At 39.7% G+C, this 25,273-nt stretch overlaps 6 protein-coding genes and 1 long non-coding RNA gene across 13 annotated transcripts in view; 5 read left to right on the top strand and 2 right to left on the bottom strand.

The window, feature by feature from the left end:
- Positions 1-174: 174 nt before the first annotated feature.
- On the top strand, positions 175-4,743 carry orc2 (origin recognition complex, subunit 2). The gene is made up of 16 exons (XM_034887120.1): positions 175-333; positions 589-663; positions 759-914; positions 1,490-1,576; positions 1,692-1,781; positions 1,869-1,900; positions 2,058-2,115; positions 2,214-2,524; positions 2,616-2,725; positions 2,807-2,939; positions 3,493-3,589; positions 3,667-3,813; positions 3,898-4,069; positions 4,163-4,224; positions 4,313-4,431; positions 4,530-4,743. Exons 1-16 carry the CDS (start codon positions 285-287, stop codon positions 4,611-4,613), a joined length of 1,782 nt encoding a protein of 593 aa, XP_034743011.1. The 5' UTR covers positions 175-284; the 3' UTR covers positions 4,614-4,743.
- Positions 4,744-4,974: 231 nt separating this feature from the next.
- cfap410 (cilia and flagella associated protein 410) lies at positions 4,975-6,943 on the bottom strand. Its single transcript, XM_034887121.1, has 7 exons — positions 6,722-6,943; positions 6,574-6,592; positions 6,392-6,438; positions 6,054-6,283; positions 5,675-5,825; positions 5,466-5,565; positions 4,975-5,349 (listed from the first exon to the last, which is right to left on the bottom strand). Exons 1-7 carry the CDS (start codon positions 6,796-6,798, stop codon positions 5,185-5,187), a joined length of 789 nt encoding a protein of 262 aa, XP_034743012.1. The 5' UTR covers positions 6,799-6,943; the 3' UTR covers positions 4,975-5,184.
- A 53-nt stretch (positions 6,944-6,996) lies between these two features.
- rpl37a (ribosomal protein L37a) lies at positions 6,997-9,640 on the top strand. The gene is made up of 4 exons (XM_034887123.1): positions 6,997-7,218; positions 8,000-8,128; positions 8,312-8,394; positions 9,484-9,640. Exons 1-4 carry the CDS (start codon positions 7,216-7,218, stop codon positions 9,545-9,547), a joined length of 279 nt encoding a protein of 92 aa, XP_034743014.1. The 5' UTR covers positions 6,997-7,215; the 3' UTR covers positions 9,548-9,640.
- Positions 9,641-10,988: 1,348 nt separating this feature from the next.
- On the top strand, positions 10,989-14,812 carry pecr (peroxisomal trans-2-enoyl-CoA reductase). The gene is made up of 8 exons (XM_034888684.1): positions 10,989-11,295; positions 12,002-12,135; positions 12,226-12,391; positions 12,473-12,554; positions 12,649-12,745; positions 12,831-12,941; positions 13,910-14,021; positions 14,131-14,812. The coding sequence occupies exons 1-8, from the start codon at positions 11,184-11,186 to the stop codon at positions 14,211-14,213; spliced, it is 897 nt and encodes a 298-aa protein (XP_034744575.1). The 5' UTR covers positions 10,989-11,183; the 3' UTR covers positions 14,214-14,812.
- A 385-nt stretch (positions 14,813-15,197) lies between these two features.
- ndufb3 (NADH:ubiquinone oxidoreductase subunit B3) lies at positions 15,198-17,588 on the top strand. The gene is made up of 3 exons (XM_034888825.1): positions 15,198-15,310; positions 17,115-17,243; positions 17,347-17,588. The coding sequence occupies exons 2-3, from the start codon at positions 17,116-17,118 to the stop codon at positions 17,495-17,497; spliced, it is 279 nt and encodes a 92-aa protein (XP_034744716.1). The 5' UTR covers positions 15,198-15,310; position 17,115; the 3' UTR covers positions 17,498-17,588.
- The window catches only part of LOC117954803 (UDP-glucuronosyltransferase 1-1-like), a 16,769-nt gene continuing 8,946 nt past the window's right edge, over positions 17,451-25,273 (bottom strand). Inside the window, exons 1-10 of one of the 7 annotated variants that reach the window (XM_034888811.1) lie at positions 21,674-21,875; positions 20,527-21,083; positions 20,072-20,135; positions 19,841-19,989; positions 19,247-19,374; positions 18,947-19,040; positions 18,678-18,803; positions 18,512-18,599; positions 18,180-18,399; positions 17,451-18,006 (exon numbers count right to left, since the gene is read on the bottom strand). In XM_034888811.1, coding sequence (XP_034744702.1) covers positions 17,736-18,006; positions 18,180-18,399; positions 18,512-18,599; positions 18,678-18,803; positions 18,947-19,040; positions 19,247-19,374; positions 19,841-19,989; positions 20,072-20,135; positions 20,527-21,054 — 1,668 coding nt within the window. In that variant the 5' untranslated portion in view covers positions 21,055-21,083; positions 21,674-21,875 and the 3' untranslated portion in view covers positions 17,451-17,735. Of the gene's footprint in view, positions 18,007-18,179; positions 18,400-18,511; positions 18,600-18,677; positions 18,804-18,946; positions 19,041-19,246; positions 19,375-19,840; positions 19,990-20,071; positions 20,136-20,526; positions 21,098-21,208; positions 21,295-21,673; positions 21,876-25,273 lie in introns of those variants that run through there. The other 6 variants (XM_034888812.1, XM_034888810.1, XM_034888806.1 and 3 more) reach the window with 6 other exon arrangements.
- LOC117954814 overlaps positions 17,687-25,273 on the top strand; it is a 12,958-nt gene continuing 5,371 nt past the window's right edge. Inside the window, exon 1 of the long non-coding RNA XR_004658896.1 lies at positions 17,687-17,734. This is a non-coding gene — a long non-coding RNA (uncharacterized LOC117954814). The remainder of the gene's footprint in view (positions 17,735-25,273) is intronic.

Consider the following 25,273-nt stretch of genomic DNA (forward strand, 5'->3'; position numbering starts at 1 on the left):
TTAAGTTACTTCCGCAGTGGTTGCACTTTTCCGAACCGGATGCTCTGTCCATCAATATATATACGGTCTATGGTTGCAAACATAGACAGTTGACACAATGTATGTCTATGGGCTTACGCTCTTGGCAGCAGACCTCCGTGCTAAGTGCATCTTGGGAAATGTGGTTTTTACTGAAACTAACGTTCTGATTGGCCACCATATGACCTTTTGCCTGTCATGTGGTTTAAAAACTTCAGGAGGATGGCGCGGAAAGTCGTCACACCACACAGCTTAGATCTCAGTTCATGAAAGTTTTGTTTACATTTTCTTCGGGCGGTACTGACTCGTTATCTGGTAAGTTACCGTATTTGAGACACATTTGGTTACTTTTTTTTTTTAGACATTCAATGTGCAGCCGCGGTTCATTGTTGCTTACTGCCCACAGGAAACTACACCACACTGCACTCAGCTAACATGTCGTTATCATGACTGATAGAGCCTAACTATAATATCGTACGAATAAGCGAAATCTGCGTGTTGTGTGTGTAAGACACAGCTAAGTAGTTAGCTTAGCTAGCCACTGTCACCCTATGTGTTATTTCCCTTTAGTCATCATGAGTGTGTTGGAGGTGAAGTTCATTGGTGATGGAGATGCTCTGGAGCATATCGTGGACAAACAGGAGGGTAAAGAACACAGTCCCTGTACTTCTCTAGCTCAGATATTTTGTTTGTTACTACTCTGTCTCAATAACGTCTGCCTGTCCGTGTATAACTAAAAGGTGTGCAGAACAGCAGTGGGTCTGTTCAGAAGATGGTAACGTTTAAAAACCCAGCTGGACGACGGAGCAGAGTGGATGCAGACCAGGATGGGGACGAAAATGAAGTCCTTGATGAGCAGAACTATGTCCAAGCTTTAGGAACAGACAATGCAGAAGGTAAATGAGGCAACTGTTGTTGATGTTTTTGTTGTGGGTAGTAAACCTCGCCCATAGTCTACTTGTCAGGTATGTTTTTTTTAATTACAGCAAGGTATTTATATTGAATCTTTATCCAGCATGCTATGCCAATAATTATGTAAAAATCCCCAGCTGCAAATTAATATGCACTTAGTTGCCAGTTTCTTTAAGTACACCTAGCCCAAATGAATTATGTCTAATACAACAGCCCTGCAATAAATCCTGTCTTCATGGTCAGGTTATAGTGTTTGTTTTTGTTGAAACAGTTTTAAAGTGTGTGTAAGTTTGTTTTTTTTTCTGTTTTTTTTTTTTACTTCTCATTGGGTATTTTGTTCATCCCCTTTCATATCATGAGAGTAAACTATATATTACTACTATTACTACTACTACTACTACTACATATACAGTATTAAAACATCCTATTTTCCCACCTGATCCATGCTGGAATTAACACACCAGTAACTGAATGGGCACAAAGCCATTGTATTTATTGCTGCTAATCCTATGCATATTATCATTTTTATGAGGTTACATAATTTCCTTGATTTTTACAGAAGACGAGGAGGGTATGTACAGAGTGACTGGAGCCTCCATTTTTACCTTTCAGAAAGGCAAACGTGGACACAGCATGGCCCAGACTGGTGAGATCCTCCATCCTCTTGGATTGCATGTCATCAGCTGCATGCATCAGATGATCATTCACTTGGTTTTTAGGATGTTACTCTATTTTTTATTTTTTTATTTTTTCACAAATAGCAAGTGAGTTGGCTCGGACTCCCGGGAAAAGCGTGACCTTCAGCACGACCCCCAACATTGAACCATCTACTCCCACCCGAACAGGCCGCAGTGAGTTCTGCAAACTTTCCTTATTTTTACTTACTTTTTTATATACAACTATATACAACTAAGTCTATTCTTTCTGTCTTTGACTAGACCACAGAGGGGAAAGTAGGACACCTCAAAGGGTGAGACTAGAAGGAATTTGTTTGCTCAACTTCTCATATACACGTCAGATCCAACAACCTTTTTTTTCTCTTGTTTTTTGCTGATGTTGCCATTTTCTAGCTACGGTTAGGTGGCTTTTTGTTGCGGTGTCAGAGATGTTGTTTTTTTGTATGACAGAGCAAGAAGGTTCAGTTTGTCTCCACAACACCCCACAGGCTCAGGAAGAGAATGACAAGTGAGTGTAACATGTTACAATGGAAGAAGGTTCTCTGGTTGTTATAGTCGTTAAGATATTTAAGTTTGACTTTAGCTAAACTTTTTTTATATTTTCAGCTCCGAGCATCCGATCAGACAGCGATAGCGAGCTGTCACCTTCTGACTCTGGGGAAGAAGAGGATGAAGATGGGATAGAGGAAGAGCAGAAAGTAAAGAAAGACGATAAGGAGAACTTGAAGACTCTAAGAACACCCAGTAAAGGTTCATCTGCAGCTCTCTACAAGACTCCGGCCAAGAAGAGCAAGACCGCTTCTGAAGTACCCAATCAGCCCAGTATGATTGAGGAGTATTTTGAAGCCCATGGCAGTTCAAAGGTCTTGACGTCAGACCGCACACTAGAGCGTTTACACACACCTAAACTTGACAGGGTCAGTATATAACAACAAGAGTTGTTGCTAAATGTATTGAATTAGCTGTGCTTCCCTGTTAATAAAGTGCATCCTTATTTTATGTTTGCAGGAGACATTGGTCCAGCTTTTAGAAGGAAAGCCGTCCTGCTGCTCCAAAGAGATCCAGCAGCTCCACAAAAAACACCAAAAGCACTTTAGCAAATGGATGTTACAGTTGCAGTAGGTTTGGTTTGCACTTTCTTAAATCCATGTTTTGTTGTAATGCTTTTGGGATAAGACAACATGTGTCTGTTTGTTTAGGTTGGGATTCAGTGTGCTGGTCTATGGTTTGGGCAGCAAAAAATTGCTGCTGGAAGACTTCCGTGTATCTCACTTGGCTCAGGAAATCCACCTCGTGGTCAATGGATTCTTCCCTTCTATTACTCTTAAATCGGTCAGTATACATAGAAAAATCTCTTCAAAAATAAAAATGCTTTATCGGTACAGCCTATATACTGGGACTAAAGTAGAAGCAACAGTGTGCAAAGAACAAGTCTTGTTATGATGTTCTGGAATGTTTAAGTTTTTTATTGTAAACCAATTTCATGAAAGGATCCAAAACCAGCAATGCATGTATCCTGTTAATAAGTATTTTTTTGTGTGTGTGTGTGGCAAAAGACTGATGCGTCTTATTCCTCTGTGTGACATGAAAACAGGCACTATAGCTTATTTGGAGACAATCACAAAAACACTGTTCTGCTGATGAAAATACACACTGCAGTATAAACATTTTGTCCAATAAATGCACAATTTCCTTCTGACATTTTCCAAATAGTGTCTTGCTGTTTTAGCAAAATTACTTGGCCTTACTTAAAATTGAAACTATTTATTTTTGACCCAGCTCAAAGATTCCCAATGGGCATGTAGCTGTGTGTCCTTGGTCTTTTCATGGTATTTTTATTTTTATTTTTCTCTCCTGTCCTTATTGTACTATGCTTTCATTGCAGATCCTAAATGCTCTGACGTGCGAGGTTTTAGAGCACCAGGGAAGTTTCCGGACCCCCTCAGACCAGATCCAGTACATCACTCAGACTCTCAAAGACAGTGAGTGTGTCCATCAATTGTCTCTGTCTTAAGCTTGTGTTTGCATTCTGTTTTACAAGTAAAGCATGTCCTTTCAGGCCCAGATCTCCATGTTTACCTGCTTATCCATAATATTGACGGACCAATGCTGCGAGGAGAGAAGACCCAGAGTGCACTGGGGCAGCTGGCATCCCTGCCCAACCTGCACTTGTTGGCTTCTTTAGACCACATAAACGCTCCACTTGGTGGGTGTTTGTAAGTGTGTGTACTGCTGTGTTAATTATCTTGAAATGTATTCTTGTAGCTGAATCTTCCCTGTGTGTTTCCAGTGTGGGACCAGTTTAAGCAGAGCCAGTTTAACTGGTTGTGGTGGGAGTGTGTGACCTTTCAGCACTACGCAGAGGAAACGTCCTATGAAAACTCGCTCTTGGTGCAGCAGACTGGCGCTCTCGCTCTGTCCTCCCTTACACACGTGCTACGCAGCTTGACACCCAATGCAAGGTACCACATTCACCTTGGTATAATTAACTATCAGAGCTGTTAAGTAATTGATTCCTTGCTTCAGTTCTTCATGGCTCTGTCCTTTTTTTGCAGAGGAATTTTTGAACTGTTGGTGAAATTCCAGCTGGAAAACAAAGATAACCCTTCATATACAGGTGCACACACACAACTTCAAAATGCTGTATAGATTGTTCAGTAAAATGTTGCTTTATCATTGTAATATTTGCCTCTCGCTGTGTGCAGGGTTGTCATTCCAAGATTTCTACCAGCGTTGTCGTGAGGCGTTCTTGGTGAACTCTGACCTCACACTGAGGACTCAGCTGACTGAGTTCAGAGACCACAAACTGATACGGACACGCAAGGTGGAGTTCTGTTTCCCTTTAGAGTTCCCATCTCTCATTTAGTGAAATGACTCCCAAACTAGCATCTCTCATTTACGTTTATTCCTATGATTTTCCAGGGTGCAGATGGTGTAGAGTACTTAATTGTTGCGGTGGATGCAAGCACATTGATGGATTTCCTGGAGAACGAAAAGGGTGACTGAAAGGAGAAGACTTTAGACTTGTATCACATATACTTCATCCACTGACTTTACCAGCAAATGGATATTTTGGTTGAATCATTCATTGATAAAAAAGGCCCATAAGCCCTTATTTCAGACTTTACAGTTTAAATGAATGGCTTGAATCTAATTATTGGTGAATTGTTTCACTTAAAAAAAAATGCCCCTTTATGGCTCTGACATTCACATCTAGTGTTTTGATGTATTAAATGTTTTCAGCTAACCTGTGTAATTAAATTCCACATCTTGTTATTGCAAATAGTTTTTTTTATTATGGAAATAGATTTACATTTAGCAAAACATACATTTGTTTGTACAAGGCAGGTAGACATGCTGCTATTAATAAAAAAAAAAAGCAAGTCCACATGTGAAAGTGTGTAACAAATTGATTTGAACCAAATCAAGTGCCATGCATATTGCAATCGGAAGGTAATGGGTAAGGAAGGCGGTGTTTAAGGATCTGTATTGTGAGCCCAAGAATGAGGTTTAGGTTAAATATGGATAGAGGTGGGAGAGATTTGGCCCTGAGTGTGTGTGTGTGTTATCAAATGTTTCAGTGTTGGATCTCTGGAGTTTTTCGTGTCTTTAGTGAATCTAATAGCATCTCCGAGCCCATTGTGTAAGTTTGCAGTCTATTTTGAGTAGCTGTGTGTACAACGAGAAGCTCCTCTTCATCCAAATCCTTCAGCAGCAGTAGCACTGCATCAAGAGTGTGTGTCTGAAAATACAATTAAGCTTATTATTCATTTCCTAAAATTAATACAAAAATATTCCAAGTTAAGTATATTAAACATTTAGTGTTCTAGGAAGCAATGATCAAAAATAAGAGGTTACCTTTTTCATTGATGGTTTATTTTCTCTGGTTGATGGAGAAGAAAGAGAGGGGAACTTGTCTCTGGAGAAGGGTTTCATCCCCAACTCTTCCCTGATTTTGCTGAATACGAAAATCAAGAGTGAATTTTTTTTTCTTAAAATGTCTCTGTTAGCTTGACAGATGCATGTTCTACTTCCTGTAAGTGTTGGTATCACGCCACAAAGCTTACTTGGTCTCCTCCATGCTGTAGTTAAGCGAGTCATTCTCTGTCTCTGCATCTGGAAGTACATTGGTGGAAAGCTGGTTTTGAACACCGCCTGGGGGGGTGGTGACTTCTTCACCCTCCATGAGAGCAAGTGCAAGCTCATCCTCTGTCACTACTGCAACACAGGCACAAAACACACAAGTGTATGTACAGTATATAATACACATGCTTCATTAAAATCGTTTCCAGTCACAGAAATAAATTTTATCTAACCACCTTCTCTCAAGTCATACCAAAGCTATGCATAGTTTTCTTGCTCCAGTCACCACAATAATTTGAATGTCTTTCATCCCATTGTGGGTGCTAATTATTTCTAATAGTCACATACACACTGTACACTCACCTTGGTTGTCAAGCTTCTGGAGGCGAGGAAGGCAGCGCAGTACAGTGAGGCGATACTGGCTAGAGTCAGTTCCACAACAGGGGTTTTCAGCCAACCAGAGCACTCTGAGACGTGTCAAGGGTCGCAGATGAGAGAGCTCAGAGAGTGTGGGAATATTGTTCTTCCTGAGATAGAGCTCACATAAAGACAGACAGCCAGCCAGAGAAGAGAGAGATGAGATGTTGTTCACACTACAGAGAGAGAAAAAGAAAAACAGCTGTCAGGTTTCTTGGATCATTTCAAATGATTGGGTGCAAATGTAACAGAGAGACACATGGCAAAGAGTTAAATAGACCAACCTAAGTGTCAGCACCTCGATGTTGGCCATTTGAGTGAAGATAGAAATCTGCAAAGACAGAATATAAGGGAACACATATTGCCTAAATATATGCATACAACTTAAAACGAGTAAAAAAAATGCATGCATAACGTGAATTCAGTGTCAAACCTAACAGGCATATGATCCTTTAACCTTACTCACATCAGTCAGGCTGCATCCCCTGCAAAAATAAAATAACATTAATTTGCCACTAATCAAACAAAACAACCTGTGCCTGCCAACCTACACCGACATGTAAACAAAACAACGAAATTACTGACTACTGTTATGCTACAATGTCAACACTTACCAGCAGTTCAACTTCTTCACGCTTTCCAAGTCGGAGGCCTTTGCCTTCGCGAGAACCTGTTTTCGTGTTAGCTTCATAGTATATCAAATAAATAACTAAGCTATCAGTAAAGATTATTTTAATACACTATATGTTCACAAAAAACAAAGACCGCATTATGACAGGCTAGCAGACACCAACTCAACTGAGCAGCAGGGATGTCGTTTCCACCACATAAATACGCATGCGCGCATCCACTTTGGCGTCCTTAGTTACAATCATTTCCTGTAATATTCTTATAGCGTACGTGAAAATTGTATTAATATATTTGCTTTTACTCCTTGGCAAAAGTCCATAGTATTGTAAACGATGTATAATATTAGTTATACTTTTATGTGACAGCTGCATCTTCATTCCGTGAAAACTCAAAGTCCCACAATGCAGTGTAAACGACTGGGTAAATCGCGCCTGCGCGGTAGGCAATCCCTCTTTGGACCTACGTCTCCACAGAAACGATGGTGAGCCTAGAATGTCCCCTTCCGAATCTGTTTCAATCCGACAATTCCTGTGCTATAAATGATATAATCACATATTTGTACGGCTCTGTGGTGTCTTTTTTGTTAGACCTGGCCGTTATTTCTGTTGATTTTGTGATTTTAGCAACAAGTAAAATGATGTTTTCGTGAGAGAAATGGCTGCCACCATTGCTAACGTTACTCACCCAGTCCTTGTACCGGGCGGGCTAGTGATATTAGCATTTAGTCGGTCTCTACATTTTAATGCTATATTAGTTTAGAGGGCCCGCGGTTTTTTAAGTGAAACAATATGGTATTCTGCATGTCTCAATATAGTTCGTCCCCTCCAAACCTGGCCTAGGATATAAACAATTATATTATTAGCCCTATGTGGCTAACTAGCTAGATGGCTAACATAAGTTTGGGAACGATAACAATTTTGGTGAGAGGAAACGGGTGTAATCTAACGTTAGTACCCTGGTAGTACGGCTTCTGCAGTTTAATGACGTGTTGAATACTTGCAGTGATGTGAATAGTATTCCCTAACGCATTTGGTTGGCAAAATGAACACGACTGTCTCTTTACGGGGATATGTAGAATATTGGATTTCCCGCAAGAGCATTTCTCTGTGCACTCCGTTTACCCTTCCAAAGTTACTGCTTGAAAGTTCAGTTGTAGGGCAGATGTCTGTAGTATTTACCACGTCTATCAGAAATGGTTACTGTCAGTACACCTGTGATAAAATGTCATATTGAATCTTATTGGGTGTACATGTTGTCCGCAGGCCAAGCGTACCAAGAAGGTGGGGATCGTTGGTAAATATGGCACGCGTTATGGCGCGTCGCTGAGGAAGATGGTGAAGAAAATTGAAATCTCCCAGCACGCTAAATACACCTGCTCATTCTGTGGCAAGGTAAGACTATGTAGAAATCGTCAAGTGTTCACAATAACTAAATCCCGATCTAGCGTTGTGACTTTAATGTGTATGTAACGTTACTGCAGCTACTGGCAATGGTTTTTAGTACAGTGTTTGGATTTGTCTCTGGACAAATAGAAAAATGCTGTTTTATAACTGTTATTAATTTGATATTGACAGACCAAGATGAAGAGGAGGGCTGTTGGTATCTGGCACTGTGGGTCCTGCAGAAAGACCGTGGCAGGAGGCGCCTGGACGTACAAGTAGGTTTCTCTCTGCTTTGCTGTGGACATGTTTATATCCATTAAAAAAAGAACAATTGGTTTCCCGGTCTGGATAATTATGAGGATAAAAAAGTATGAATGGCCTGCATGATGGTGGTGGAAAAACATTATGGTGGAAAAACTGGCAGACATTGTGACATATACACATTGGCATTTTTTTTTTTTTACCAATGACATTGGGATATTTCATCCTAATGTATTCTATTTGAAAATAAAAAATTTAAATAACTTTTTATGTGAACCATTTGTTGAACTTAAAATAAAGTGTGTGAGACTAATTTGTTGTTGTGATGAAAGGTGCTGTGATGGGACAGTAAATTGATGCAATATTTGTTGGATCAGTTAATATTACACATAAGCTCTGCAAACAGATCTATTACAGATACCTTGACCACACTATCCAGGTTTTTATGTAAAGAAAGACGCATTTCCGCAGGCGGGGGACAAGTAAAAGTAATAATGTCGGGTGCCTGGATCCCGATCACAGTACACTAGAACCAAGCATACAGTTCACACTAGAACCAAAGTCCAGTTTGTTTAGTGTGAACACTACGTACCGTACCCGGGCACGGTTGGTCGATCCGTGCCCAAGTCTACTTGAAAAGCCGGTCTCTTTCGAGAAGGCTACAGTTCATGCAAATTTGTGTATTTAGCATCACGTGCGAAACCAACCTAACCAAAACCTACAAATCAACCTTGCATACCTAGACTGAAGCTGTTTGTTTCATATGTTTGGTAAATCTCAGTTACTCAAGAATTGAATCAACCCTCTCAGATGTTCTCAATTCAGTGAACGTTGACAACATAACTTCCCAGTTTTGTAAATATAGGAAATGATCCAGCATACATTTTATACTGAATACTGTTCATGAAGGTGTTCCAAAGGTTCCTTAAATCGCCTGCATGACGTGACTAAGGGGAGCGAGGTTTTTTCATGACTATTTAGTTTTCTATATAAGGAAAGACTAGCTCTTGAATAGGATGGGACTCTCTTGACAGTGGAAGTTGGGAATATTCTTTAAAAGGCATACACAAAGTAGTAATGTTTTTTTGTTTTGTCTTTTGCAGCACAACTTCAGCTGTCACAGTCAAATCTGCAATCAGGAGACTGAAGGAGTTGAAGGACCAGTAAACCAGTGCAAAAGTCACTGGTGGATTTGGGACTTTTTCTGTAAACGACCTGGACACAGCCTCAATATGTCAAATAAATCAGTCTGGAGCGGAATTCTTTGTGTGTTTGTTCATCAGTTTTATAATGTAACAGAAGATTAAAATTTGTGAGCTGTAACTACAAAAAGATGTCTCACCAAAGAGAGAAAGGCTTTTCATCTCCTTGCAACTGCCTATAATATATAGCTTTAAATAGTTGCACAACCAGAAGGTGTTCTCATGACCTGCAGTGTTGTTGTTTTTTTCCTTTCAGGTCAGATAAATGACCTACGTTTGTTTCAAATGCTCTACCTCACCTGTTCAATCCACCTCATATTAAAGAATACGGTCTCTAGCAGAAGGTCAAAATATTTAACTGAAATGATAAACAAGGCAAAATAAGGTTGTGGTAAATACTTATGCAGAACTTGCATGTGGAATACAGACCCTTTTTCGCAGCAAATATTTTGACTTGCTGACAGGTGTAATGTAATAGTGGCTTTATTTTATTTATATATATATATATTTGCAGTTTTGTACCACTAGTGCTGTAAAGTCTTTACTTTAGAGCTAGACCTCAACTTCCAGTAGGGGCAGTTTGACTTAAAGTCAGAACAAAAGTCTAAAGCTTTCCATACAGCATTATACCTATACAATAAATCTAAGCACAAGTGCCATTATTGATAGCATCTCTGCATGTCAGTCAATGTGTGCTGTAAATAAGGTTTATCACTACAACTGATCAGTGTTAGTGCCATACATCCTGTATATAACTAGTTTGTATACTATTATTAAATGCAAATAAGCAGTTGGCTACAAATGTTTTAATTTTATGCTAAAAAATTGCATTTATCTTCTGGACAGGTGTAACTAAACATACCTACAAATAAACATACGCACAAACAATACAAAATTAGAGTAAAACAGAAAAAAAGAAGTGGTCGGAGTTTATACAAGACAAATTAGAATACAAACTTTAAGGACTGGCGTTTATGCAAACTTTTTCATTTGAATAATTTTAGAAACATAACTGCATCCTGGTTTTTAGTTTTTTTGACGATAAAAGAGGCACCAAATTATTGGTTCAAAATCTTAAATATGTCAGTCATATTTAATATGCATGACTAAATAGGTAACAATGTCATTTTAGGAAATGTAAAGAAAAACATACTCTTTCACTAGTTTATGTAAATTTCAAACATGAATGTAGTCTACACAAAAAATGAACCCTGTAGGCAACAGTTACCTGTACCTTCCTGAAGATGACAGCAGTGTAACCTCACATATGTATATAATGTTTTATATAATTATACTGTATGTGTAACACAATTAAACTGTAAAAAGCAACAAAAACAACTGTCGTAAAATGCCGAGCGGTATCGTCCCTTTTGGCTTCGGGAGACGCTAGATCAGATCCACTAGATGTGTTGAAGTCAAAGAACGTTCCTCATGACCCGCCTTATTCTGCCTCTGATTGGCTTATCCTGGTATTTTTACCCTAACCCTAACCAATCCTCACTGCTTATGCCTAAACCTAACTACGTCGATCCTTGTAGCATATCCGATTTAGAATCTTCCCATTATATCCATGCATTTCCTCAGTAGTGTTAAAAACTAGTATGGCGGCGTCCAGTGTTTTCAGGCCGGGCTTGTTCAGCCATAAAGTTGCAATAGTAACGGGTGGCGGGACCGGAATTGGTAAAGCTATCTCTGCGGAGCTGCTGGAGCTGGGTAAGTGATGCCGAGGTCTCGGTCAAGACATTTTTTCATAGAGCAGACCGTTTAAAGTGAACAGCAACGGACTGACAACTACAGCCAAGTGAACTTTGACATAGAATGCCAAACCTGCTCCAACCTTACTATCACACCAGCAAAGACCTCGAAATTGTGACACCTTGTAAACACTGTGGTGGCTCAGATTTCGGTAACAGCTATTAAAGTCAAGACTTTGGCAAAGTGTGATAAAAACGTTTACAGTGTGTGGCAAAATAACAGTAATATCTAATATCCTAGTCATGTCACATAACTGATTGGTTGTGTGGTGAAACATCTGGACCAAGTCTTATGTTTCCTCCTCGGATTTCAGTAATTGAGTCTTAGTTCACCCTCCTCGTTTGTCATGTCTAAATAAATACCGGAGAATGATATGACAATTATTGGCCTCACATGATTGAAAACTGAATGGTAATAAATGTTTCTTCACTATTTGGAATTTAGTGGAACTCCCAATTGCTTTAAATGGTATCTTTAATTTGGAGTCATCTGTGAAAAATAACAGAACAGCAACAAGTCAGTGACTGTTAATTGAGGCCAACTCATTGCAAATAATCACATCAGATAACAAGATAATAATTATAAAAAGTGTTTCCTAAAGTAAACTGACTATCAGTACTGTTTCATAGTTTTTTTTTGTCATGGCTAACGGTTTTGTCTTCAGGTTGCAATGTGGTGATCTCCAGTAGAAAGGCGGAGAGGTTGGAGGCGGCAGCTCTGGAGATGAGACAAAAACTCCCTGCCTCCAGCCCTGCATCTGTCACTCCTCTACCGTGTAACATCCGAAACGAGGATGAGGTGGGCCTACACACGCATTCAGCATCCCGAACAGCTTCATGTTGATGTTGTCAGTGCTTGATCGCATGTTTTGATTCCCTGGTCCTGTAGATGAAGAATCTTGTGTCGTCAGTCCTGAAAGAGTACGGCAGGATAGACTTTCTGGTGAACAATGGAGGAGGTCAGTTCACCAGCCCAGCAGAACATATGACCTCTAAAGGCTGGAAGGCTGTGGTAGACACCAACCTGACTGGAACCTTCCACTGCTGCCGGGAGGGTAAGATGCACACAGATAACACTGGCTTAGTGTGTGTTTGTTAAAGCTCCCAGTGTGATTGTTGCTGTTCTATCCACACAGTCTACACTGCATGGATGAAACAGCATGGAGGTGTAATCGTCAACATCATTGCTGACATGTGGAAAGGTTTCCCAGGCATGGCGTAAGCAGCACCCCCCACCACATTCACACATGAATTTACAACTGGCACCCTTTTCTCCCGTTTGTTAAAACATTGTATCTCCTCTCCCTGATAGCCACACAGGGGCAGCCAGGGCAGCAGTGGACAACTTAACAAAGAGTCTGGCCATTGAGTGGGCATCCTCAGGAGTTAGAGTCAACTCTGTTGCACCTGTAAGGACAGGGTTAATGCAGAATAAGAGTTGGAAGTCTTTTAAATATGGAGTCATTTTAAATCTGTCCATTTGTCTGGTTGCAGGGCACAATCTTTTCCAAAACGGCAATGGAGAACTACAAGGAGTTTGGACCTAATCTTTTCAAGATGTCTGTTCCATTATGCCCTGCAAAGAGGCTAGGACTACCAGAAGAGGTGTGTGACCATGTAGTGACACCCTCAGTCCCCTGAGGAAAGGCACCCGTTAGACTCAGAGCAGTTTTGTTGTATTTAAAAAATAGTCCAATTGTTTATGGGATTTTCAACAAAGTCCCTTTTCATACATCCAAAGTCCTGGCTATACCTTGCTAAAGTGAACATCCAAACATCTGTCTTTTTGATGACACTGCGTTGTGGAAAGGGCTGAACTATATAGATAAATATACTGTAACATCCATAGTAGTTCAATTATCAATGTCACAGTATCTGTTTATTTAGGAAAATTCCTGTTTCGTTATCCAATGTCTAATTGATATCTGTCACATTCAACTGCATGATAATGGAAGTCAAAGTTAACTGGTATTGTCAGTATTTCAGAAAGCATCCTGTGAATTATATGACACAATAATGATGTTGTAGAGTTCAGTTACAAACAAATCCAATCCAATCTAACTTTATTTATTAATCACATTTAAAACAACCAGGTCGACCAAAGGGCTGGACATTGACATGATTTAGGACAGATTAGAAACACACGGGTAACAAAACGAACATTTAAAGCACGTAACAAACTGAAAAGGCAGAATACAACTCTCAAGCAAGTGTAAAAATCAGTAAATAAAAGTGAGTTTTAAGTCGTGATTTAAAAAGGTGAAGGCCGGGGGCCAATCTGACATGCAGAGGCAATTCATTCCACAGCAATGGGGCCACGACTGAGAATGCTCTATCTCCCGTATTTTTTGAGCCACATTCTAGGGACTATCATGGGAATATCATGGCCTCGGTTTTACTTTCATTGAAACAAAAAACAAAACAAAGTCATGTTGCGTGATTGGCATGACTAATAAGAGAAAATTAATATTTTGTAATTGAGAACAATAGTTAATAGATGATGTGTTGTATCTGTGGCCTTGTTGCAGTGTCACAGACTGTAGTGATTTCTTCTGTTTTTTTCCGAAGTTCAGATCTCATCAGCGGTGTGTTTCCTGCTCTCCCCTGCTGCCTCCTACATCTCTGGAGCCACCCTGAGGGTTGATGCAGGGCAGAGTCTGTACCACTCCATGTGGGAGGTTCCCAGTACGTATACATCTTGCTAAAGCATCCACAGAAACAGCCTTTATGGTGTATACTATATACAGCAAACTAGTTCATTAAATCCTTGTGTGTTTTGCGTGTTTTTCTCCAGACCACAGTGCATGGCCTGAGGCTCCAGAGGGGGAGAACCTGGATGCTCTGAAGGACCTGCTCAACCCACAAAGCAAACTCTAAATCCCCTTTGCGGCAAAGTCTCTGAGCCCGGTGCATAAACACACATATACACACTTGGACAACAAGCATCATGGACATTGAGCTGTACAGGAAACCACAGTGGCCTGGTTATATTGAAAGATGGTGTGATTGATTATTGCAACAAATGTACATAATTGTATGTTATTAATAGCAACATGATTGTCTGACTGTTTGAGTTGTGACAAATTGTTGAAATGTATGTAGAATATTTTTCCAATGCCTTTGTAAGGTGGCAGGGTAACACACAGTGCTTTTTTAACCCAAATGCTACAAAGTCCTTTACAAATGGAGAAAGAAACAACAAAGGAAAATGGCAATGATAAAATGATTAAATTTGCACTGTTTAAGCGTCTCTGAGTCTTTTTCAAAGTCAGGAAGTGCAATGTCAAAAGCAAGATCCCCTTTAGTTTGAGCCTGGACCAACTCTGATGAGATGGGAAAGCAGCCTTTTATCTTTTTTTTTTTTTTCTTTTTTTTTTACAGGGACCTGATTGTGTTATTCTTGGAAGTAAAACATTTGTGATGTAGATGAACATTAAGAAATAAAAACTAATCAGTAATGCATGGAGAATGTCTGACATTGACTTATGATATACGTTGTTACTTTGATATCACGCTCCCTATCTTTTCTAATATTTAAGGGGGAAACAGATAAGGAAAGTTTGTTGTTATTAAAAAATAATGAAATATTTTATCATTAAATATGAATCTTCCATCTATTAAAACAGTCTACCAGCACACTGATACTTGTTTAAATTGGGTAGATTTTTGTGATTTGAACAGTTACTACGAATTTATTGTTACATAATACACATAATGTATACGAATTGTAGTTATATTGTATTTTAATTTATTCAAACAGCTACTTACATAAATTAACAAAATGATATTAAAACAATACATAAACGTACAGTATAGCTGTACGTGACGTGTTATTTATTTGCACTAAAAGAAAAACTCCCAACGCTCTCTCCTCGGGTATTTTGTCCCGAATGCTGTGCCGTAATGAAGCCGCAAAGCAACGCTCGCTGTCGCAACATTTAGTCCAGAAACAGAGGTCACAACAAACCAAACAGGTACTGCGTTTCTCTTTTAAATACAATCTTATATTTCTGACTTATCTTTAGATGCTTCTTCACAGTGAGCGACAGCACTTATCAAACACATATGAAGGTGTAGACAATGCGTCTTAGAACCAATGCTGTAATTTGATTAATCTAGCTAACTTTAGCGAGGAAACGGAGCTAGTGCTAGCTGAGGAAACGCTGTCGCTGTCTATCGTTAACGTTACCTGCATCGGTTCGTCTGGCTACACTTTGTCTTCGTATTTGGATTCATTATGTACGAAGCGATCATTTATTTTAGGTAGCTATGTAATCAGCGTCATAAAGTGGCAACAAATAGACAGGCATTGATTTAATTTGGTATTTGTTAGAAACCGCGACGCTAGATTACATATTTACTAATCCTGACATAAAAAACATCCATATAACTGTGCCAGGGTTTGATTGACAGTTGGTTGGATCCATGGTTTCAACAATTTTATATATGTTGTGATGATTGTGGTAAAATTTTCTTTTATACAAGGTGCCCTTTGCACCAATGGTGACATTTAAATGACAATTCAAATTCAATGTAACTTTATATATAACATTTGAATTTCATGAGTTCAAAGTGAAAAAACAAACACATGCAGACATTAATTACAATGTTTCCAAAAGCAAGAAGTGTACCTTGCTTGCTTCATTCTGTGTGGGGTCAGTTAAAGCCGTTATTCTATTTTTTGAATAAGTTAAGCAACTCATAGATTTGTACATAAGGTAGAAACATTACTAGTCACAAACATTTGACACACTTGTCCATCTTGGCATCATTCAATGCCACCTGAAGCTTTCTCATTGTTGCCTTAATAAAGCTGAACCACAAGAGTGGAGTACAGTAGTGCTAAAAAGGGCAGTTTTAAATCATCTGTGCCAGCATATTGGCATAATTGTACATACATTTTGCATCACTGGCGTTGCATATCACGTTCGTATAAATCATTTCTGATGATGGGACCCAAATATCTCCCTTCATTAACCACATGTAGTGCTTGCCATAAAGAAGGAAGAAAAAAACTTGCCTCTGATCCTCCTTGGTTTTATGGCAACACTCTTTTTAGAGTTACATTTGATGATTTGTCATGTTGCACACCATACTGTGAGCAGCCGGCTCTAAGCAGTTGTTGTAGGCCGGCACTTTACGGAAAAAGGACAACTGAGTCATCGGCATACACCAGATTCATGTACATGTACATTCATTTACAAATTGAAGAGAAGCGGTGACAGCATTCCACCTTTTTGGACCCCATTGATCACTTTAAAGGGTGCAGAAATACTCGTACCCCATCTTACCTGCATGGTTTGATGTGAGTACCGAAAGTTCAAAATCTTCATCAAATACCGTTGGACACCTCGCTCAAGTAGTTTGTCAGACAATTTTTTCATGATTAATAGGATCAAAGGCTTTTGACACATCCAGGAAACACATAACTATTGTAGTGTTATATTTTCTATACTTACTAACAATTTCCTTCAGGGCATACGTATTTACAAAAATCTGTGCCATATTTACTTTTAAAAACCATATAGATTGTCGGTGGTTATGAGGTATTCTTAAAGCCTATCCAGCAGCATACCTTTCTAATACTTTGGAAAGTATGCTAGCCAGGGCAATAGGTCTGTAATTTTCTGAGCTGGTTATTTTACCCGTTTTGTCTTAGACTACAGGCACTAGAAGGACAGATAACAACATAGAAACAGGTAGTATTCTAAAAATATAGAGAGAAAACACAATGCAGGGATTATATATAACCAAATATGTGTATATATGTGTTTTCAGGATGGGAGGTGACCACGGCCACAACAAGATGTCCATGCCAGACTGGCGCCAGTGGAAGGCCGAGGGAACACCACTGGAGTTTACACAGCAGAGGCTGGCAGCCAGGGGCCTTAGGGACCCATGGGCACGGTCAGTAGTTCAACCTAAATCAGATACAGCTGATATTACTCAATCTTATTCCTGACCCTGCTCCTCTTCTTTCTCTCCTGTCAATGCCACTCTGGCTCTGCAGCAACGAGGCATGGAGGTACTCAGGCGGCTTTGCTCGTGCTGTGACTCTGTCTGATGTGCTTCTGAGAGGCTTCAAGTGGGGATTTGCTGCCTTTACTGTTGCTCTGGCTGTAGAGTACGCTCTTTTCCCACCCAAGAAGGGCAGCCACTAATGCTCATCATTGTCCCTCAAGCCCAGGCCATAATAGCATCTAATAATATTCTGTATTTTCTGTTAATTAAAAGTTTGTTTTTCTGATCACCCCATGATTTCCTTAATTTTTTGTACTCCCTGTTGCATATTTAAATCATAACCGACTTTGCATTAATATTTTTATGACAATGATGGGTTTTTAATCTCACTTACATACAGTGTTATTGCTGGGATGAACATACAAATCTAGCAGCAGGTTAGTCCTGCTTCCTCTTCCTGCTCAGTTTCCAGAGGCACAGTTTCAAGCACTTTAGTATCAGTATTACAAAACACAGCACTACAGTAGCCAGTACTGCTATTACATCTAGGCAGTAGTACTGGAGCCAATTGAGGTCAAGGACAGCAGGTCGGAGATGTTTTGCCCCTTTGTGACGCATCACAAACTCTGTCCAGTACACTGAAAGGTCCAGCGGGTCAACTGGCCGGTCTTTATGGAGAGCAGACAGCTTCTGCATGTTCTCTTTATACCTGGGTATAAACAGATTGATGGTAAGATATGGAGAATACAATATTGAAGGGAAGATAGTATGAAAAGCCGATTCCAAAACTTTTTTTATACTTTAATCATCATTAGCACCGAGATTTAAGGTGCTTTTTGTCATGAGATAACTGACATTATGAGTGAGCTTCTAATCCCTCACCTGGTGTCGTTGATGACCTCATTCAGTCCCTGAAGAAGGATCTCTGTAGTGATTGAATAAATATCCAACACGACTCCGGCTCCTCTGCTCGCCAACCTCACTGCGTTGTCAGCCTGGTCCCCCCCATAAGGCATCATCACCATGGGAACAGCGTGACACAGTCCCTCAAAGAGACCATGAGAGCCAGCATGAGTGATGAAAGCCCGAGCTCCAGGATGTGCTAACATCCAACACACAAAGGTTCCAGATGTTACGGTATATGTGACACATCATCGCTCAGTACTGAGTCGTGTGTCTCACATTTCAGGATGTTTTGTAGTGGATTTACAGACCTAGAAGGTCATTCTGAGGCACCCATTTCATCAACTTCACATTTTCCGGGACATTGTCGGGAACCTGCCCAGTGTATCTCCATATTACCTATCAAAAGAAGTTAAGTGTCATTTATTGCTTTTAATTATTGCATAAATGTATGATCATGTTCATATATTCCTGTACCTTCTGTGGAATCTGTCTGAAAGCTTCTAAGAAGACGGAGGTTGTCTCTTCTGGCAGATCTGACACCATGGTGCCCAGGGTGAACACTACAAACCCATGTTCTCCTGACACCCAGGACTCCAAATCCTGCAACAAACACACAAACTAGTATCTGGCATTCATCTGTCTATCTATCTTCCTATCTCTTCATAATATTAGCAGTGGGATAACGGGAGGAAGAAGTCAAACAAAATCAAATAGTTGAATCAGTCAAACCACTCAGCCCTTACCTCAGGCAGAGGATGTCTCACGTTGCAGTTGATTCCACCAACTAGTACTACATTAGGCATGATAGGGCGTGGGAACTCCAGTGTGAAGTCCAACCTGTTTTAACACAATATCACAATATTTATCTGATTCTAAGACCTTTTGGTCTTTTAGTATGATTTACAGGCATAAACAACAGTAACAGTAAAACTACCTTTGCATTATTCCTATCTTGTTTATTAGTTTAATAGTATTAAGTACTTCTTCATAGGACCACTTAGGGCTGATGTGTATTATTTTCCCAAATCTTAATATAAACTTACCTTAGCAGCCAGATAGCAGACTCTGACAGCACTTCAGCTATGCCCACCTCCTCTCCCAGAAACTGATAGGCTATTTGGTCAAAGTGCCAAAACATCAGTCGGCATAGCAACGGCTCCAATAAAGCCACCTGTATGTCAGAGTTATTACAGAGCAAAGATGAACAAATGTACAAAGTAAGGCTTTTTGCAAAAGAGTTCCAGTAACATTTTAACAGTTCTGAAACTGAACTCATAGTCTGCATGACTATAAATGTAGCCTAAAGTAGGGAGACCGATACTAAGGGGGCCTGCTACATTGCCAAATGTAATGACATATGGTGGTCTGATAGTAGATTGGTATATTAATGGAGGCAAGGTGGGCCAGACCAGTGCAAAAATCTCAAATACACAGTTCCAGTCAAAAGTTTGGACAAGCTTTCCCATTCTGAAAGCGTCTCAAAATGTTTTGATTGGTACTGTACCTGACCTATAGTTTGGTTAACACAGACTTTGTGTTTTACCTAATAACTTGTAGAGTTGAGTCATTTTACAGAATTAAACCTGGCCATCCTTAATGCATGCACCGTGGAAACACATCTGGCAATAAGTGCTCACCATAGTGTTGAATGCTCTCTCCTGGAAGCTCATTTTATCTGTGTATCCGGTCAAGAAGCGGGGCACGTATGAGGGGGGGGAGGGGCAGCCTGCAGACTTCATATCCAAGGAACATGGCATTCCCCTCAGCAAATTTATTGTAGGGATACCTAAAAACGATTTTATTTATGACCTTTCAGAAAACCGGAAGACATAAAAGAGCTCAGATCATACAAGTGTGGCAGAATTCACCTAATTTCCGAGCTATCAATGAGCCTGTGGGTGCCACAGGGTCCGTTAGGACTGCGTCAAAGTTCTGCAGAGTGGAAAGGTGCAGAGGACAATTAGATACAAGGGTGAATGGTAAGTATGCACTAATAAAGCAGCTTTACTTCTACTTCTTTATGCATTGATTCTTCAGAAGACATGACATATGTCGACATGTCAGCTTATGACACAGCTTTCTTGCATAAATATACAATTTTTTTCAGAAGAATATACTGTACTTTTCACTCTACCACATTTATCTGCTCCAGTTCCCTTGCAGATAAAGATTTCACATTAAGAACATACAAACAGCAGCCCCAAAAGGTAGCATAGTTTAAAAGTAGTAGACACAGTCTAAACAAATGCCTCACAAATCTGTATAATGTGCAAGGCTATTGTATTGAATTACATTTTACACCTGATCCTGTATTTGCACTCACCTGCTGTGCCAGATGTGAAATCAGACTGGCATTGAACAGTAGGCTCTCTGCTGTGGTGTGCATAAACCCTGTGAATTTCTGCATTGTTGAGAATCCCTTCATTATCTTCTCTGTGAAAGACGATTTTTCCATCATGTCCGTGAGTGAGGACATGATAGAGTCAATATGAGCCTTGTCATAAGGAACAGGATAGGTTACAGTGTCGTAGTGTTTCCCCGGGCCCATCCGCATGCTGACCTCTGGAATCACCACTGTAACCCGGTGTCCACGACGACCCATTTCTTGGGCAATGGCCTTTACGCCCACCCAATGACTCCCATCCATGGGTACTACCAGCAAGTTGCCAAAGAAACCTGAAGAAGCCGTGTCACCTGCAGGAATGATGTTGTTTGCTTCAGCCTCTTCTGTCTTCACCTTCTTCTCTGGCCTGGGGTTTTCTACCACAGACCCCCTCGTGTTATCTACAGCACCATTCACCTGCATATCCATGTTTAGTAGCAGGAACACAAACACTGCTGCTTTCCACATTGTTCTCTTTCCTCTGTCTCTGCAGCTCACTAAATCCAACACAGAAAAAAATGTAAGGTTAAGTTTCAAAAAATTGACCAAGAAAATGTTATCTTCTTTGTGTTTTGAATGTTCTGCTTGTTTCCACATTGTGCTCTTTCCTCTCCTCTGTGTCTCTTTTTGCTTCTCATGTAAACATTTACTGCTCTTTATGATTGTCTCTGTTGTTGAAATTCCTCTGTGGATTAGCAAGTTGTGTGTGTTCAAAGGTCACTCTTTCATAAGACCGACAACTGCAGTCCTCAACAGCTAGCAACCGTTGCTATGGGACTTTCAGTGAAAGTGAACACAAGTCATTTTTAATTTGGAAAGTGTCATATATGTTTTGGCCGTCAGGAATGTTCCCGACCTGATGTGAATTTAGGTGAAGTTGGAATTCACATATTTTAACTTCCGGTGTTTCACCGAAATCTGTGAACCGTCGAGGTCTCAGTCCTTCCTGTTAAAATGCGTAGTGCCCCCTCCGTTAATGTAACCTAGGTGGACACAGATTTTGACGGGTCACAGATTTCAATGCAACCAGGATTGTTAATACTCTTCAGCACAACGTTTTAAAAAAACAAAGTCGCCTTTTTCTTACCGTAGTTACGGTAGACAACGAGCCACACCTTATCAGCCAAACGGGTCCTTCCATCCGACCTGGACAAGTAGGCCAACAAATGTTTTATGAGATTAATTCGTAGGGACTGTCTACAAAGTCATGTCTTCAAAATTGCGTAAATATTAAATGGCCACCTGCTGGTTGTATTGGGATGTAGCCTTTTAAGAGAACTTAATTGAGAAAGAAAGGCTTTTGCATAATTTTGGCAAATATTTATTAGGGAAAAAATGTAATAGTTAACACTTAGAATGCCGCCCGCCGGTTATACACTAACACTAACTTTGAAAGTGGGGAATATTTATTGGGGACAATATTGCATAGTTTTGTTATCACATAGAGTAATGTCTCCAAACGTCTTCACACATAACTGGTCTCCTGTTGGTTATTCTACAGCACTTACTTTTGAAAAAAGGATTTTGCGTAATGTTGGGCAATATTTCTTAAGGGAAAATATTCAATAGTGTATTCAATTATATGAAGTCATTATTTGATCTGCAAGATCTTCTTCAGGCAGATTGAAATGTTACCTTGAAATATTTAATAAACTATACTTGGTGCCCTGCGGTTAAAGGTTATTTGTCTTGCACATGAGCATTTTTGCCTGGATATATACACAATTGGTCCCATGATATATTAGTAACCATATGAAAATTTAACTAAATTCAAATCCACAAATTAGAAAAAGATCTTTTCTTTCAATAAATGTTTTAGTAGGCTACAACTAACAGGAGACAATATACATGTGATCTAATTTTGGTGACCCTGCTCTTTATAATAATCAAGCTATTTTATATTTGTGTTTTAAAAACATTTTGTTGATGAGTTATTGCTCTTCAACACTCTTAGCCGACTTTACTTCTTAAAAGGAACTGTAGCGTGCTCAGTTACCTAAGGCTCAGTCCTTACAGCAGTGGCTCAGGAGTCACATCCGGCCTGTAGCTCTTTGCTGCATTTCTTCTGACTTTCTGTCCGTTAAAGGCTACAATGCTCAAAAAATAATCTTGGAAAAAAAAAAAATCTTAAGACTGGACCATTGGCTTTGGCAGAGGTCTACGCTCTCTGACTGTCATTTCTAGTTATAACATTTTTTATTCAGTTCTTTGTAAATAGTATTGGTGGTAGTCTGCAAACTGTCTAATGTATGGTCTAGCCAGAATTATGTGCTATTATGTGCTATTATGCGCTGCTTTTTTATTTTTAAACCAATCACAACTGTCCTTGGCGCTGCTAAGCCCTGAATGCAGCAACAGTGCCTTGTTCCTTGTTGACACTGAGACAGTTATGACTATATTCTCCTCATTTATAATCTTTGCATTGTTTATCCTTGCATTGAAATACTCTTGCATTGTGTATCTCATGCCATACTTTTTATTATTTATTATTACAGCACATGGTGAATGTCTACTGTACATTTTCTCTGTGTACGCCCTTTATTGTAGTAACCACATTCACATTGTGACATTCTAAACTTCAAACAATAATCACCATCTTTCCCGTTCTTACCACACAACCTGTGAAGATATCACACACATCCATAGAATCCATACCTAAGGGTTCATTAATTGATCATCACTGAGGTCAAACGTTTGGTATTCAGTAAACCAACACACGCTTTTATAAAATGTCCTAGCGTCTTGATTTATTTTAATATGACACCTATGCCTTTTCAAGCTTGTTTTTCTAGATTTCTGATTAAGTATGTTGAAACATGTAAAGACATTGGGTGAAGGGTGTGTTTAGCAACCAACAGTTTTCTAGCAATTTGATCACTAAAAAAACTTCTATGGAAATGTGCACCCAAAACTTGAAGGTTAGTCCTGCTTCCTCTTCCTGCTCAGTTTCCAGAGGCACAGTTTCAAGCACTTTAGAATCAGTATTACAAAACCCAGCACTACAATAGCCAGTACTGCTATTACATCCAGGCAGTAGTACTGGAGCCAATTGAGGTCAAGGACAGCAGGTCTGAGATGTTTTGCCCCTTTGTGACGCATCACAAATTCTGTCCAGTACACTGAAAGGTCCAGCGGGTCAACTGGCCGGTCTTTATGGAGAGCAGACAGCTTCTGCATGTTCTCTGTATACCTGGATATAAACAGATTGATGGTAAGATATGGAGAATACAACTTGAAGGGAAGATAGTATGAAAAGCACATTCAAAAACTTCAAAAAAATATATTTTAATCATTAGCACCAAGATTTAAGGGGCTTTTTGTCATGAGATAACTGACATTATGAGTGAGCTTCTAATCCCTCACCTGGTGTCGTTGATAACCTCATTCAGTCCCTGAAGAAGGATCTCTGTGGTGATTGAATAAATATCCAACACGACTCCGGCTCCTCTGCTCGCCAACCTCACTGCGTTGTCAGGCTGGTCCCCCCCAAATGGCATCATCACCATGGGAACAGCGTGACACAGTCCCTCAAAGAGACCATGAGAGCCAGCATGAGTGATGAAAGCCCGAGCTCCAGGATGTGCTAACATCCAACACACAAAGGTTCTAGATGTTACGGTATATGTGACACATCATCGCTCAGTACTGAGTCGTGTGCTTCAGATTTCAGGATGTTTTGTAGTGGATTTACAGACCTAGAAGGTCATTCTGAGGCACCCATTTCATCAACTTCACATTTTCCGGGACATTGTCGGGAACCTGCCCAGTGTATCTCCATATTACCTATCAAAAGAAGTTAAGTGTCATTTATTGCTTTTAATTATTGCATAAATGTATGATCATGTTCATATATTCCTGTACCTTCTGTGGAATCTGTCCGAAAGCTTCTAAGAAGACGGAGGTTGTCTCTTCTGGCAGATCTGACACCATGGTGCCCAGGGTGAACACTACAAACCCATGTTCTCCTGACACCCAGGACGCCAAATCCTGCAAAAAACACCCAAACTAGTGTCTGGCATTCATCTGTCTATCTATCTTCCTATCTCTTCACAATATTAGCAGTAGGATAACGGGAGGAAGAACTAAAACAAAATTAAATAGTTGAATCAATCAAACCACTCAGCCCTTACCTCAGGCAGAGGATGTCTCACGTTGCAGTTGATTCCACCAACTAGTACTACATTAGGCATGATAGGGCGTGGGAACTCCAGTGTGAAATCCATCCTGTTTTAACATAGTATCACAATAGTATTGTGATTTAGCAGCATTCATAGTTATCCAATTCTTCTGTACAATTTAACTCTTAACCCTTGTGTTGTCCTCAGGTCAAATTTGACCCGTTTTCAAAGTTTTTTATGTCAGAAATATGGATTTCTTTCAACTAAAAAGCCCCAAAATAGCTTGGAGGCATGCATGTATGTTGTATGCAACCCATACAAAAAATGGGTATAAATAAAGTATTTCTGATACAACATTCTTCGCATGAAGAATTAATGATTACCTCTATTGAATTTTCGTTGTTTTATTCAATTTCATGGCATGTGAAAAATCTTTTTTAAAGGGTTTTAAAAAAACTGATCTTAATGTTGACATAAACCAGTCTGTGATTCATAGTATAGTATGTTGATAAAAGTCATAAAAAGTCTAGAATAAGTCATAGAACGTCAGAAATGTAATAAAAAAAGAC

The sequence above is a fragment of the Etheostoma cragini genome, chromosome 12 (assembly GCF_013103735.1).
Source record: "Etheostoma cragini isolate CJK2018 chromosome 12, CSU_Ecrag_1.0, whole genome shotgun sequence".
NCBI classification, from domain to species: Eukaryota; Metazoa; Chordata; class Actinopteri; order Perciformes; family Percidae; genus Etheostoma; species Etheostoma cragini.

Bases quoted from the DNA above. Each gene is read 5' to 3' on its own strand.
- orc2 (XM_034887120.1), top strand. From the start codon at position 285: ATGAAAGTTTTGTTTACATTTTCTTCGGGCGGTACTGACTCGTTATCT. The intron at 1,577-1,691 runs GTGAGATCCTCC...TTTCACAAATAG, and splicing joins ACACAGCATGGCCCAGACTG to CAAGTGAGTTGGCTCGGACT. The intron at 4,225-4,312 runs GTGCACACACAC...CGCTGTGTGCAG, and splicing joins AGATAACCCTTCATATACAG to GGTTGTCATTCCAAGATTTC.
- cfap410 (XM_034887121.1), bottom strand. From the start codon at position 6,798: ATGAAGCTAACACGAAAACAGGTTCTCGCGAAGGCAAAGGCCTCCGAC. The intron at 6,284-6,391 runs GTTGGTCTATTT...CTCTCTCTGTAG, and splicing joins ATCGAGGTGCTGACACTTAG to TGTGAACAACATCTCATCTC. The intron at 5,350-5,465 runs GTAACCTCTTAT...TTGTATTTTCAG, and splicing joins ATAAACCATCAATGAAAAAG to ACACACACTCTTGATGCAGT.
- rpl37a (XM_034887123.1), top strand. The intron at 8,129-8,311 runs GTAAGACTATGT...TGATATTGACAG, and splicing joins CCTGCTCATTCTGTGGCAAG to ACCAAGATGAAGAGGAGGGC. The intron at 8,395-9,483 runs GTAGGTTTCTCT...TGTCTTTTGCAG, and splicing joins GGAGGCGCCTGGACGTACAA to CACAACTTCAGCTGTCACAG.
- pecr (XM_034888684.1), top strand. From the start codon at position 11,184: ATGGCGGCGTCCAGTGTTTTCAGGCCGGGCTTGTTCAGCCATAAAGTT. The intron at 12,392-12,472 runs GTAAGATGCACA...CTATCCACACAG, and splicing joins CTTCCACTGCTGCCGGGAGG to TCTACACTGCATGGATGAAA. The intron at 12,942-13,909 runs GTGTGTGACCAT...TCCGAAGTTCAG, and splicing joins GGCTAGGACTACCAGAAGAG to ATCTCATCAGCGGTGTGTTT.
- ndufb3 (XM_034888825.1), top strand. From the start codon at position 17,116: ATGGGAGGTGACCACGGCCACAACAAGATGTCCATGCCAGACTGGCGC. The intron at 17,244-17,346 runs GTCAGTAGTTCA...CTGGCTCTGCAG, and splicing joins CTTAGGGACCCATGGGCACG to CAACGAGGCATGGAGGTACT.